Below are 14,428 nucleotides of genomic sequence, written 5' to 3'. Positions count from 1 at the left end.
AAAACTGACTGTTATAGTTATATAATTATAAGGTTTTATGATGTAATATGTACAGTGCGGCAAACAAGTATTTAGTCAGCCACCAATTGTGCAGGTTCTCCCACTTAAAAAGACGAGAGAGGCCTGTAATAGGTACCCTTCAACTATGAGAGACAAAATAAGAAAAAAAAAAAATCCAGAAAATCACATTGTCTGATTTTATTTGCAAATTATGGTGAAAATAAGTATTTGTTCAATAACAAAAGTTAATCTCAATACTTTGTTATATACCCTTTGTTGGCAATGACAGAGATCAAACGTTTTCTGTAAGTCGCCACAAGTTTTTTACACACTGTTGCTGGTAGTTTGGCCCATTCCTCCAACATAAACATTTAAGTTCAAGTCATGAGGCATTTTCAACAAAACCAGCAGTTTTATATGTCAGTGGCTTGTGATTATAGTGCTGAAGTGCAGGCTCTTCGTCACTCAACGGTACTACTGATATGATGTACTGTATATAACAAATTATGGTCAGATCTCATCTGAAATAATTATTTTTGAGGATTTCAACAAAGTGAAGCCACTGCCCCCCTCCAAAACATTGTTCTAGAAGAATTTGACAGTGATATACTAATGTCAATGTACCATAAAATATATCCGAACAACTGTCACCCACTTTGTCAGTGGGCTCTTTATCCAGGATTTGCTCTAAAGCAAGGAGTCTAGAAGTAACTCTTTCTAGTAGTAATTGCAGGAGAGAAAGTTCTGCCTGTGTTTCTGCTAAGTGGTGTTTTAGTGAGTCCAGCTTTGAGGAACCAGTTCAAATGCAGAGCTACGTCCTGGGATTATGAAAAGGTTACTTGTAATAAATGTAAAAACACAGACTTGTATTTTTCAGCACTTTGTTGCAAAGGTAACATTGTTGCACCTTCATCCAGGCAGACTTTTTTTGCGAGGCCTGTGGAGGTATGGAGTTTATGGGGCACAAACATTGACTGACTAAAGTTTTTAACACAAAATGTTAAGAAACCTTTCATCTTTCTTTTTATTTATTTTCATTATATTTCATTTTACTATTCTGTTTAAATTGGATACTTTTTTTTTCAGTTTGTATACTACCTGTACTGTAATAATACGCTTAAATAATCAGCATATGTTAAAAAAGTGAGTGAGTTAAAAAAAAAATATAAAATCAAAGATATTTTGTGTGGTTGTCAAAAATAGCTATTTACTTATGCAGTTATTATATTACCACTTAATGGTTAATTTTTACATTATGATTAAATAACTCTGGATGTTTCTAAATAACTAACAGATTCTTTCTGTAATAGTATAGCTTGTTTGATTTACAATACAGCCAAATTTTTCTCTCATGTTAGGATTACAGCAGACATCTTACACCTTTCACTTACAACAGCCAAACATAAACATATGAAAGGCAGCCAGCAGCCCTCACAAATGGCTGCATTTTACTTTATTTTCTGTCAAATGTCCTGGTTTCCACAATATGTCCACTGACTTGAGATACATAATTGTTTGTGGACATTTACGGTTTTGTGTACAACCGTATAAATTTTTGTCATACAGTTTTGTATACATCCGACAAACTTGAATTAAGTGGGACTTTACTAGTACTTTTGGAATTATATTATGCAGTATATACATTCCTTTAGATTACTTTTTTTGCTTTTAAACTATTGTTTCTAGGGCTAAATATGTAAAAATGAAAGTGCAGGCTTTGGTATGAGGTAACTCTAGTAAATATTTAATAAGATAACCTATAAGCTAATGATTTTAGTTACTAATTACTCCTGGTAAATGATACAGTAACTATGCATCAGCTGTTTCGCTATTTTAACATTCACAATTTAGCTAAATGTTAAACTTAACAAAGCAGTTATTTAAATAACTTTGAGAATTCTAATACCTAATGTACCAGTGTAGTGTGTGTGTGTGTGTGTGTGTGTGTGTGTGTGTGTGTGTGTTAGTCCACACTTTTATCGCTTAATAAAACATATGTTTGTAGTTGTCAGGCTGATGACGCGGAAGCAGATATAGTCCAATTATTGTCTTTAATCAAACCGTACAAAACAAAACACTCAAGCCGAGGAGAATAACAATCAAAGATATCCGCTCGAGACGAGTAATCCACCATGAGCGCAAATATCCAAAGCAAAATCAAACTGTAAGTAAAGTCACCGGCAATGAGTAATACAAAACGGAAACGGAGAAAGAGCCAGTGGTGAATGCCGGCGTTCAAGCAGCCACAGGATTCACCAGCATGACAATATAAGGACCGACAGCCTGTGACTCAAGAACGTGAGTTTAAGTAGTCTGATCTTTAATGAGCCTCAGCTGTCGGTAATCAAGGAAAGCAGCGTGACTGCTATCGAGGGGGGCGTGGCAGGGTGAATCCCTGACAGCTACCGAGGGGGGGCGTGGCAGGGGGATCCCTGACAGTAGTACAGTGAATTGTTTTACTTCTTTGTGTGTTAATTATAAGGCCTTGAGATTTTTCCATATTCCTGATTCCTAATCCATGCAAATGTGGAGAGCTGACTGTCATGTTTTAAATTCCTACTATAACCTTTTTGTTTAAACTTTAACTTTGTAAGTGAATAAAATGAAAAATATCTGTGCCAACATTTTCATTTTTTCACTAATAGTGTCAGGACAGCGACAATGCAGAGGAAGCGGAAGTAACTCAATCATGCTTTATTACTAATCAGCACACATAATATGATAAGAATCCTTAGAATCAAAACCAGGAGCAGGAACCAGCTGTGAATTCTGTAGATCTCTGTGGCAATCATGTAGATCCGACAGCGAGTGAGGTCAGAGCAGGAATAGAGGGGACCGGGTAATGCAGAGCAGGTGTCGGCGATTAGCACCGGGAGCGGCTGAAAGAGAGCCCTGACAAATAGCTCCAACTAATAAATAAGTCTTTTTTTTTTTTACTTTCTTTAGTATTCATAAGTTGGGTAAAGGTAAACCTTTCACAATACAAGTAAAAGTAAAAATAAATTTTAGCTTTAGAAAACAAGCCTGTGACAATTGTATTTGTGTTAATTATTTTTCACTGATAATATACAATTTGGCTTAAAAGGTGAAATAAAAAAACAAACTGACTGTGGCATTGGGCAGCATGAGGGGCATTGGGCTGTGAAAGACTTTAAAGAGGTCTCTTTATTACCATTACTTTTTGGTGCACAATCATCCTGCTTCACTCCATGACATATAAATACATATATAGTACATTTACTGTACAATATATACACAAATATTGTGAACATAGATGGAGGCACACAGTTGTATTGGATGTCTTTGGATATGTGATAGCATAAAATCTTCCCTTCACTTGAACTTTGAGACCCAAACCTGACTATTTCTTTGGTCTAAAATAGAGATTTTTAGTCAACAAGGAGGTGAAGCAGGGCATCTGTTTTTTATTATTAAAGGTCCTTCTGGAAACAGCCAGGTTGACCTGTGTTAGGAGCTCAGTGAACTTCATAGTTGAACCATCAACCTGCAGCAATTTACATAAATCTTGAATATAAAATGTTCCAGTCTCTATATGACGAAATGCCTTGAATCCTGTTTAGAGAAAAAAATTAACAATGTTTAAATGACTGGCCAAATAGATAAAGTAAAAAACAGACTTTACATTAATGTTTTTCTGACTCACCCGGTGCTACAGAGTAGCACATTAGGAAATCTGCCCCGCCTGGGATAGTGTAGATGTTAGCTGCTTCTTCCATCACTTCCGCATCATCACTGTCCTCTGCCATCATACCGGTCACAGGATCTTCACATTTCTCACCGGCACATGCCTAGACGTGACAGAGTAGACAGAGATAGCAAAAGTATGCGCATCCTTCAGTAAAAGTAGAAGTTCTCATGTTTCTCAGTAGATGTTCTCAAATAGGTTGATCGGCTGAAAATGGTGTGCAATGAGAGGAAATATTTCGATCATGTCACCAAATAGATTCAAACGAAAGTAACAAGCCTGGTTTCAAAATGTAAGAAGAAGGAAGAACAGAAAGTGGTCTGAAAAATAAATAGTGAAGAAAAGTTATGAGAAAAATCTACTTTAGTACAATAACAAAGTATTTGTACTTCATTAATTCCCACCTCTGCCTGTAAGTTTATGCATACAATAAGCATTTCTACATTTTTATAGTTTATAAGGAGATAAAGAAAGGAAAGGCAGCTTACTTCAAATTAATCACATCCTAACTGAGAAATCGTCACGGAAATTTCAATTCGCCTTAATATCAAGGGGTTCAAACTTAACACGCATCTAAATTAGTTGGTAAACCGGTTACTTGCATTGACTTGTTGCACAAGAGTCCGGATGCGGTAGACAAAAGAATCTTGGACGAGTCGGTGAGGATGGAGTCAGATGTTCTCCCAGCTTCTCCTGAAGATCAGAGCAGTTGGTGTTTTGAAGATAAAGCTTGCTTGAAGATCTCAAAAGAGATTTGAGATCTCGTCCCGAAGAGTCGCTGCTGAGCTGTTCGAAGCGTCCGACTCTCCGGGCCATCGGGCCCCCGGGCCTTCGGGCCCCAGGGGTCCGAGCCTTTCCGGTCGAGCCGAGTGAGCGAGTTGCTCTCTTCACTGAACTCTGACTGGACCCGACTGAACTCTGACTGGACCGGTTCAAGATGTTTTAAAGGTCCTGAACCCCACCCATCCTTGGGGGAATGGCCAATGCTATGGCCTGAAATTTTGGAGGGAAAAACTTCCATTGTTCATGCATCGGTGGGCATGGTTTCCAGGCTATACTTGCCTTTGGAGGACTTTAAAGTTTTATTCAAAGTGAATTAAGACGGTATGGTACATTTCATGATTAAATAAAATGCACCACTGTTTGAAAAATAAAGAAACAGATAATTTTGCGGTCATTTGGATACTAAACATGAATAGGAATGACAGTATAAGGCAGAGTACATTAACTTACAGAGATCAGTAATTAACTGATGTTAATACAATGTTGTATTCTGATAAATAAAATGCACCCTTGTCAGGAAAGTAAAGAACAGATAATTCTAAGTCAGTCAAGCCTTAAGAAGAGAAGAGAAGAGAAGAGTGTGTGTGTGTGTGTGTGTGTGTGTGTGTGTGTGTGTGTGTGTGTGTGTGTGTGTGTGTGTGTGTGTGTGTGTGTGGTATAGAGACTGGCTTGTGTTATCAGTCTTCCGGGGTGGTGTGTGTGTGTGTGTGTGTGTGTGTGTGTGTATGTGGGTGAGGGTCAAACAGAGAATCTGCAAAGGGGGTTATCTGTCTTGTGGTAACATCCAAACGTTCTGGAGCTGGTTGTGTGTGTTTGTCACAAGCAGCCATGCTGGATCAAGTTTCGAGTTTGGATTGTTTCATGAGTTTTATGAGTTTATTGTTTTATGGGTCCCGGCAAACTAAACAAGAGTTCAGGGTTTGGTCCTGTTTAGTGTCTTCGGAGGGGGAGTGTGACACTTTACGGATACACCACCCCAATGAAGGTTTTACCTTTTGATTGAGATGTAGATGTCATAGGTTAAAAGGAATGCCTGGGACATGAAGTCTAAATGACCTGTGCCAGACGCTACAGTCACCTGGAAGATGAAGATTTTGGGCTTCCCTATAAGGCTCTTGCACTCATCACCTCTGAAGGCATGTGTTATTTTTTTTTTTGAATCTTCTCATCATAGGCTTTAATTTCCCCTTCATCCCCATGAGATAGGAAAATGCAGACAAAGCAGTCAGCATCTGCGTGGTTGGCTGTGGCAGCTGTGTTAAAAAAAAAAGTTAATAATTTTAATACAACAGAATTTACAATAAACAATTCAGTTCTCAGAAACATGTGGAAGTTCAAAGACAGTACCTTTAGATATTTCCTCTAGCACTTCTGCCTTTTTTTTTATTATCATGACAGCGTACCTTAAACCCTAAGTTTTGAAAACTGAAAGTAATATTTGTAAGTGACAAAGGTTATAAATGAATAAAAATCAGGCTGGACTCATTACATTACATAAGCTCTTAAATTTTTTTAAAAGAAAGTGGTTTTGTGACATTTGTCCTACCCAGTAATCCATACAATAATTAAAAAAAATACATGCAGACATACAATATACAGGTGACAATACTATTTATGTACAGTCGCCTAATTCTGCTATACCAAGTAGGTATCTATCTTTTTTTCTGTTTATGTTTGTGGGTATGCACCTGTCTCTGAGGATGTCTCTGTCTTAATTTGTGTCACGACGCGTCATTTTAGTATTTGCAAAATCTTCATGGTTGAAGATTAGTGCCAAGCCACGCCGCCTGTGGTTCATCTGGTACTCCATTGGTGGACCAATTTTACTGAAAAGGTAAAAGCATGAATATAATATAATATAATATAATATAATATAATATAATATAATATAATATAATATAATATAATATAATATAATATAATATAATATTATATTATATAATATAATATAGTTTTTAATAAAAGACTGAATTATGCACATCTCAATCAATTAAGGTTCAATGGAACTTTAATTGCTGAAAAAAACTGCAAATCTTCTCTTCACTACTCAACCCACTTGCTCCACCTGCTCCATCCTCCATGACTGCTAAAGACTATGCTTCCTTATATTAAAAAGATAAAGGAAATCTGCCAGACTTTCACTTACTTCCCAACAATGCATTCACTACACACCCAGGAATCCCCTACTCCTTTATTTGTCAAGCTTCTCAACCATAACAGAAGAAGAGATACTGCAAGTCATCCAATCTTGCAATCCCACCACCTGCCCTTTGGATCCAATCCCTTCAACTGCGCTTCAGACCATCTCACAAGACCTCCTGCCCTTCATCTCCTTAGCCTCTGGCCATGTGCCAACTGCCTTCAAGCAAGCAAGGGTTATTCACATTTTAAAGAAACCTGTTTTGGATCCATCGGACAACAACAATTACAGACTGGTATCACTTCTTTCCTTCTTTTGAAATCTCTGGAACGCACTTGGTTTTTAGCCAATTGTCAGGCTATCTTTCACAGAACAACCTCCATGATCCAAGTCAGTCTGGCTTCAAAGCAGCATATTCCACAGAGATGGCCCTTCTGAGAAACTACATGCTGCTCTATCAGCCAAGTTGGCATCTGTTCTAATCCTCCTTTAGCTTTCAGCAGCATTCAGTCAACCACAAGACTCTCTTGTCTACCCTCAAGAGCCTTGGTATCCATGAAGCAGCTTGGGAATAGTTGTTTTTTACCATCAAGGTCACTCATACCAGGTAACATTAAGGGGGTCCACATCTGCCCCAAGCAAACTCTCCACTGGTGTCCCACAAGTTCCACCTTTTCGTCCTCTATACCATCTCTTGGTGAGGTCATGTCCTCAAATGGGTTTTATTACCACTCCTATGCTGATGACACTCAACTCATCGTTTTTTTTCCTTCCCAAGATGCCACAGATTCCGCTCGGATCTTGGCATGCTTGGCGGACATATCTTCATAGATGAGTGCTCAGCAACAAAAACTCAACCCCAGCAAACCGAACTGCTGATCGTCCCAGGTGATTCATTTCCAGGTCAGGATCTCAGAATAACTCTTTATTACTTTCTGCTCTCCACTTTAGCCACTGCTCGCAACCTTGGGGTAATTATGGACAATCGACTGTCCTCCTCACAAGTTGCTAATGTGGCTCATTCCTGTCAATTCCTTCTCTACAACATTTGAAGCATTCAAACATTTCTGTCCACACAGGCAGCCCAGGTGCTTGTTTAGTCTCTTGTCATTTAGAAACTGGACTACTGCAGGTCTCTGCTAGTAGATCTTCCTATGAACGCTATTCGTCCACTGCAAATGATTCAAAATGCAGCTGCGCAACTTGTGTTTAACCTGCCCAAGTTTTCCCACACCACCCCTCTGCTCTGCTCCCGCCACTAGCTTTCAGTAGCTGCATGTATCAGATTCAAAACACTTGCTTGCCTTCAAAGCCAAAAATGGACCAGCACCCTCTTACCTTAGATACCTCATAACTCTGAAAACTGACGGGTGCAGACCTAACTCTTCCTGAAACACTTAAACTAACACTTTCCAAGTTTACTTTGTTTAAAAAACCTCTCTCAGCAGAGTTGTAGGCTGATTTATCTTGTTTGTAATCTAGCATACCACTGTAGATTTATTTATTGATAGTATCCCAAAGCACTTTTGTATGTCGCTCTGCACAAGGGCGTAAGGGCTGCACTAAATGGCGCAAATGTAAATGTAAATTATTTAAAGGTATCTAAAAGTAGTACAAGTCTCATCTTTTCCTTTGTGCACCTCTACCAGAAATTTTAATAAGAATATATACAATACAAAGAGGGGGAGTGGTGGCTCCAGCGGTTAAGGCGCTGGGTTGCCGATCGGAAGGTCTGGGGTTCAAGCCCCGGTATCGCCAAGCTGCCACTCTTTGTATTGTATATATTCTTATTAAAATTTCTGTCAAGGTCCGTGACGTGGGGCCCCCTTCCCGTGGGCTCACCACCTGCAGGAGGGACCATAAGGGACGGTGCTGTGAGGATTGGGCAGCAGTCGAAGGCGGGGGCCCGCGCGACCCGAATTACGGATAAGCGGGAGAAAATGAATGAATAAATGAATATACAATACAAAATAAAAAACTAATAGCATTTTGACAACACATGAAAACGAAACTCACCTGCCAATGAACAAATAAACATTTGGGTGGGTCTTATGCAGTGTTTATGACAACATTGTAACAGTCAGCTTTTTTTTTTTTTACTACAGGAATGGAACCACCTACAGAACAGGATTTACAACTCTAATTATCCACTTCAATCACATACAGGGAGAACTTGCGTGACAACCACATGAAACAAACAAAGGAATAGGTAGTGGAAAAAACCCAGTAATTCCACCAATCACTTACACTTTAATGATTTGCTAATAATACTTGTATTAAATAAATATTACCTGACTAGTTTCTATATATTTTGTGAATGTGTTCATAGGTTCCGTCTACATGATTATAAGCGGAGTGAATAAAATTTGCTCTCACAATAGCAAACATATATATGTAATTGTTAAGCAGATATTTATATGTAATTGTTAAGCAAATATTATTATGTAATTTCATTTAGATGAAATATTAACAATTATTTAGTGTTGTTTCAGTGTCGTTCACAATTGCAACAACCCCCACTGCAATGTCACTGCCACCATAACCGATGGCGTCGTCGCCTGAATATGGAACATTTCCGGGTTTAGTTACACTTCCTCTTACAGCCTTCCTAAGCCATGCTCATGCTAACATCCAGAGTCCAAAGTATTGCTGATTTCCATGCGTATCTGTTATAAACAATGCCACGTTTATATTGTCCACACCTCTTGCCTGCTGTTTACTTTTGTCTGGAAATGAAGTGGAAAGAAAGTATTTGCCACCTAAAGCACACAACATGCCTTGTGAGCTTGTTGAACAACATTCAGCAAATAGATTCCTTTAAATACCTGTTTAATAGTAACTGACATTGAAAGTGTGTATTAGTCAAATAATAATGTATCAGTAAATTATTTAATCACAACACTTGATCAACTTTTAAAAACATTTTTATTTAAGTATCTATTTCAATATCTATTTGGGTCAAAATAAGTAGAATTTTTTTCCTATCACTTTTACTTGCATGTTGCATTTACAAATCTGTTTGGATGGCACAGTGCTTAAATCTTTCAGCTATAGTAAGCAAGCAGATCTAATGAATGTTTTAATGAAGATTCATTTATTTATTTAATCATTTATTAACTATTAATTGGGAGTCAGACTAGAAATTACAAGAAAATTCCTCACAGTAGATAGGACACCAGTCTAAAACAGGGCACAATATACACATTCACACATTCATCCATACCTACAGGCAATATAGCATAGCCTTTCCATCTACTACCCTTTTCTGTGCATTGAAAGGAAACTAGAGAACCCACGGGAAAAATTTCACAAACACACATGCAGTTGAACTGGTTGCTTTACTAATTATTGCACCTAAAGTACAGCGTTTTAGTCAGCATAGAGGTGAAGCAGGGCATCTCATTTTTCATTTTGATGTTGCACTGTGAAACCTTCAGGTTGACCAGTGTCAGGAGCTTGGTGAATTCCATAGTTGTGGCATGCTCTTTCAATGTTTCACATAACTTCTGAATGTAAAAAGATCTGCATTCGACATCCTGAGAAGAATGGGATCCTATTCAGAAAAAAAGGCATTAAGATCAGTGTTTAAATGCGATCACCATTAAATCAACCATGATTAAAAAAACTTACAAACAGGGCTACATATAAATGACTAAAAATGTACGTATAAATTATTATTTTTTGGAATGTCTGGGCCATTTATAACACATTAATATGCATTTCTCCTATCCTTATATAAAGGTATTTATGGTTATTATTCCTGCAGTTTTTTCAGAAAATAAATAGGAGCAGATCTTTCAGGGAGATTCAGCTTTTGATGGTTGGATGAGACAAATTTGTCCCAATGAAAGGAGCAGAACAGCCTGAAAAGATTTGAGAATTTAGGATTCAGGTATTAATTTTTCCAGCAAATAACAATTATGTGTGAATTTTTGTTAAAAGATTGTGCCAGTCAGAAGTTAAAATTAATGTCTTAAGAAAACAAATGAGCTGATTTTATACCACTATTATAAAATTATATAGAGCACAGGTAGGAAAGAAACATGTTGGACAGAAGAACAGTTGATAATCTGCAACACATTTAAAACAAAATTGATAGTAAAGCTGAATAAAAATGTGTGTTTTGACTGTTTTCTAGTTTTTTCCAAGGTAAAATTTGTTCAATGTTTTTCAACAAAGTCTAGTCCTTTAATTTTTTTCACACTCACCTGGTGCTACTGAGTAGCACACAAGGAAATCTGCCCCTGCCGGAATGGTGTAGCTCTTAGCATCGCTGTCCTCTGCCATCATTCCCGTCGCAGCATTTTCAGATTCGCTGCCAGTGATTGTCTGTAGGTTTATGCATAAAGTAAGTATGTGTACATCTCTGAAAATATAAAGTTAAATCTTGATTTTCTGGCATATGTAATCAAATGACTTGTCTTTTATTGATATAATGTACTATATTAAACAACAAGTAGTGTTAGTGTTGTTAAATAACATCACAGTCACCAGGAAGATGAAAATCTTGGGTTTCCCTACAAGGCTCCTGCACTGATCCCCTCTAAAGTAATCCGTTATTTTCTTAATTTCAATCTGATCATCATAGGCTTTAATTTCTCCTTCATCCCCACGAGTTAGGAAAATGCAGGCAAAGCAGTCGGCATCTGCGTGGTTGTCTGCGGCAGCTGTGGTTAAAAAAGTTAACATTAATAATAATAAATAAATCAGATCTAAGAAATGTGTTGGTCTTTAACGAGATTGTACCTTTACTTATTTCCTCTAGCACCTCCTTTTTCCTTCGGTCATTGTAAGAGTTCACTTCAAACCCTAAAGCTTGAAATCTGAAATACAATTTATAAATACAAATTATAAAATTAACAAAATTGTGTTCATTTTATAATACATTTATTTTGCTTGTAATTCTAGGTAGTTTGGCCTTTAAAGCTGAACCCAATTATTAATAAAATAAAATTGAGTATTTGAAAGTATACTTTGCTCTCAGGATACAACTGAGAACACACTTACAGCACAGGATGCTCAAAATGTTTATGTGCAAAGAGAAAACAGATATTCAGTATTAACTTTTCCAGAGATAAATCGATCATATAACTCAAAATATTTGTGACTGTGCACCTTTTTATAAGATTGTCTCTGTCTTCATTTGTGCCATAGCGTTCCTTAGATTTTACAAATGTTTCGTGATTGAAGATGAGCGCCTTGCCTCGCCTCGTGTGGTTCATCATGTACTCCTCAAGTCTACTGAAACGTAAAAGAACATAAAATAATTTTCATCTATACAACACTGATACAAAAGCTTAAAACTATTAAATGATGCTTAATCAGGGCCGCTGGAAGTAATTTTGAACAGGGGGAAGTAATTTTGAACAGTTTTTTTTTTTTTTTTTGACAAAAAACCTGTGAGCCTATGGGCCTATTTAGAATACATTTAAAAAAATAAATACATAGGGCTGTGACGATGGCACCTTTTTTTTACCACTGCGGTGGTAATGGACCAAATACCGGCGGTGTTTGGGGGGTTGTTTTGAAATAAATAAAAGAAAAACCCAAAGAAACAACACACTAAAGCCTGTAAAGCATTGAAATAAATATCAGTAAATACTGGTAACTTACATAATATAATAAAGTTGAATCCATTTAAAAAAAAACAAACAACAACAAAAAAAAAAAACAGTTATATATATACAGTATACAGTATATATCCACACAAAGACGCGTTAAAGCCTACTGCTTTGAGAGGGATGTGGAACACGAGCAGGAAAGAGACCACCGATCTCTTTTTCTGATATCTTCATGTTGTTGTAAAAGGTATGAAGAGCTAATTTTATCTTCCACAAGGGCAAGGCATTTAGACTATGTTTGCGCGCTGCCAGAGAAAGCCAAACTAAAATTACCCGCGCGTGTGAAACGCGCTTTACAAATGAACTTGAAAAATCAATATAATTAAAATAATCAAAATAATTAAATTAAAATCCAAAATACACTTAATAGCCTACGTGTGTCAAAATCATTTCCTAAAATATTCATAAGGAATTTATAAATTGTGCAAAATATTTTTAATAGCCTACATTTTCAAAAAAATCTCTCTCTCGCCAATAGGGGGTGCTGGGGTTGGTGCAGCACCCCCTATTGGCGAGAGAGAGATTTTTTTGAAAATGTAGGCTATTAAAAATATTAGGCTTTAACACTTCCTGCGGCCATGTGCTTAATTGTTTATTTTTTCGATTAATAGATAATATTTAAGGATGTCAGTTATAATAATACAGATGTATGCAGTTGTATAAAATACATTTCAGGCAACTGATTCTTGGACGCTGATAGAAGTTGTAATTAAAAATATGAATAATGTTTATCTACTGGTTAGACACACTAACTAACTAACTTTGCAAGCTGAAACTGCCACACCATGTTGTGGCATACAAACAGAAATATATTACAATATTTCATTATTTTCTTTACCATCATTAAGTAATTAATCCAGGTTATGTTTGTGGAACACTTGGAGCAAATACAAAGAACACTAGGTGCATACTGGGATATTTTAAACTAAAGTATTGCATTGTATTTGTATCTCCATCTAAATTACAAGAATCATATAGTGAAACAGAAAATAAATGAATAATACAGTTTATAGAATATATTTTTTTAAACTGTCAATCGTCTGGTTTTTTTTTTACTTACAAAAAGCACTAGAGTTTGCACGTGAAATTTTTGGAAGATTAAATACTTTTCTAAAATACTGAATTTCTCTCTGTTGGCTATTCAAATGCAAAAATAGAAAAAATGTGAAAAGGTAAATTTCTTATCTGAGCTGGCAGTCCACTTCTTTAAAGACTTAAAACGTCTAACGTTAAGGCTAACCTTTAAAAGACAATAGAACTTAAACTAACCTATACAAAAGTAAATACAACCTTAAAAAATTTGAAAATTAAGAGGAAAATTACGAACAAATAGAAACTGACTTGATAAACAAGATAAACAACATTTTATGGGGAGGAGTTTCAGTACACATGACATGACATGTTTATCACAACCTTTACCATGCCAGTGTGAGAGAAGTGAATTTAATTTGTTAAAGCATAGCGCCACCTACTGAACCTAATATCACCTAGAAAAGAACTGTCTCACTAATCCCACAAATTAAAATCAATAATATATGGCCCGCCAGTACTGTTGTCCACAGTATAAAATACACGCGTAAAAAAAAGCAATTTTATATTTCACCACAAGATGGCAGTAAACTTGTGGCCGAACTCTCGCGACCCCGTTTTGCGCCTGATCTGTTTTTTTGCCCATTTCTAAAATGGCAACTGGAAGTAAGAAAAGGAAAGTTGACAGCGAGTGCCGCCGTTTCCAGGACAAGTGGAAATCAGAATATGTTTTACTGAGTTACGAAACAACTGTGTCTGCCTAATTTGCCAAAAGACTGTGGCTGTGTTCAAGGAGTTCAATATAAAGAGGCACCTCCAGACGAAACATGCTAATTACGACAAGCTAACTGGTGAGAAATTGAAGCAACTTGAAGCTGGTTTAACGAATGAAAATACCACAAAGGCAAGCTATGGGGTGGGAACGCTGATTGCCAAGCACTGCAAAACTTTTACTGAGGGTGAATTTATTAAAGACTGTGATGAAAATGGTAGAACATTTGTCCTGAGAAAAAGCAACAGTTTGCTAATGTTTGCCGGCTCGTAGCACTGTGTCACAGAGGATTGGAGACGTTTCATCTGGTATTAAGAGACAGTTGGAGGCAAAAGGAGTGGAGGTTTTTTCGTTAGCCTGCGACGAAAGCACGGGTG

General features: G+C 36.9%; 1 protein-coding gene and 1 pseudogene across 2 annotated transcripts; both read right to left on the bottom strand.

Annotated features, from left to right (window-relative positions):
• Nucleotides 1–2,612: 2,612 nt before the first annotated feature.
• Nucleotides 2,613–6,047, bottom strand: LOC310724775 (caspase-6-like; annotated as a pseudogene). Its single transcript, XR_014538345.1, has 5 exons — nucleotides 6,025–6,047; nucleotides 5,837–5,914; nucleotides 5,568–5,742; nucleotides 3,665–3,809; nucleotides 2,613–3,573 (listed from the first exon to the last, which is right to left on the bottom strand). The product of XR_014538345.1 is annotated as a caspase-6-like (transcript).
• A 3,488-nt stretch (nucleotides 6,048–9,535) lies between these two features.
• On the bottom strand, nucleotides 9,536–13,614 carry LOC310724600 (caspase-6-like). The gene is made up of 7 exons (XM_083538866.1): nucleotides 13,357–13,614; nucleotides 11,745–11,870; nucleotides 11,376–11,452; nucleotides 11,121–11,296; nucleotides 10,838–10,958; nucleotides 9,946–10,182; nucleotides 9,536–9,884 (listed from the first exon to the last, which is right to left on the bottom strand). The coding sequence occupies exons 2-6, from the start codon at nucleotides 11,852–11,854 to the stop codon at nucleotides 9,971–9,973; spliced, it is 696 nt and encodes a 231-aa protein (XP_083394992.1). The 5' UTR covers nucleotides 11,855–11,870; nucleotides 13,357–13,614; the 3' UTR covers nucleotides 9,536–9,884; nucleotides 9,946–9,970.
• Nucleotides 13,615–14,428: the final 814 nt, after the last annotated feature.

The sequence above is a fragment of the Silurus aristotelis genome (genome assembly GCF_946808225.1).
Source record: "Silurus aristotelis genome assembly, chromosome: 4".
NCBI lineage: Eukaryota > Metazoa > Chordata > Actinopteri > Siluriformes > Siluridae > Silurus > Silurus aristotelis.
Note: the sequence above shows the minus strand (reverse complement) of the source record. Positions and strands in the feature narration are given on the sequence as shown.

Excerpts from the sequence above, each read along its gene's own strand:
- LOC310724600 (XM_083538866.1), bottom strand. The coding sequence starts at position 11,854 with ATGATGAACCACACGAGGCGAGGCAAGGCGCTCATCTTCAATCACGAA. Across the intron at positions 11,297-11,375 it reads GCTAGAGGAAATAAGTAAAG|CTGCCGCAGACAACCACGCA; the intron begins GTACAATCTCGT and ends TTTTAACCACAG. Across the intron at positions 10,959-11,120 it reads CCAAGATTTTCATCTTCCTG|ACAATCACTGGCAGCGAATC; the intron begins GTGACTGTGATG and ends ATAAACCTACAG.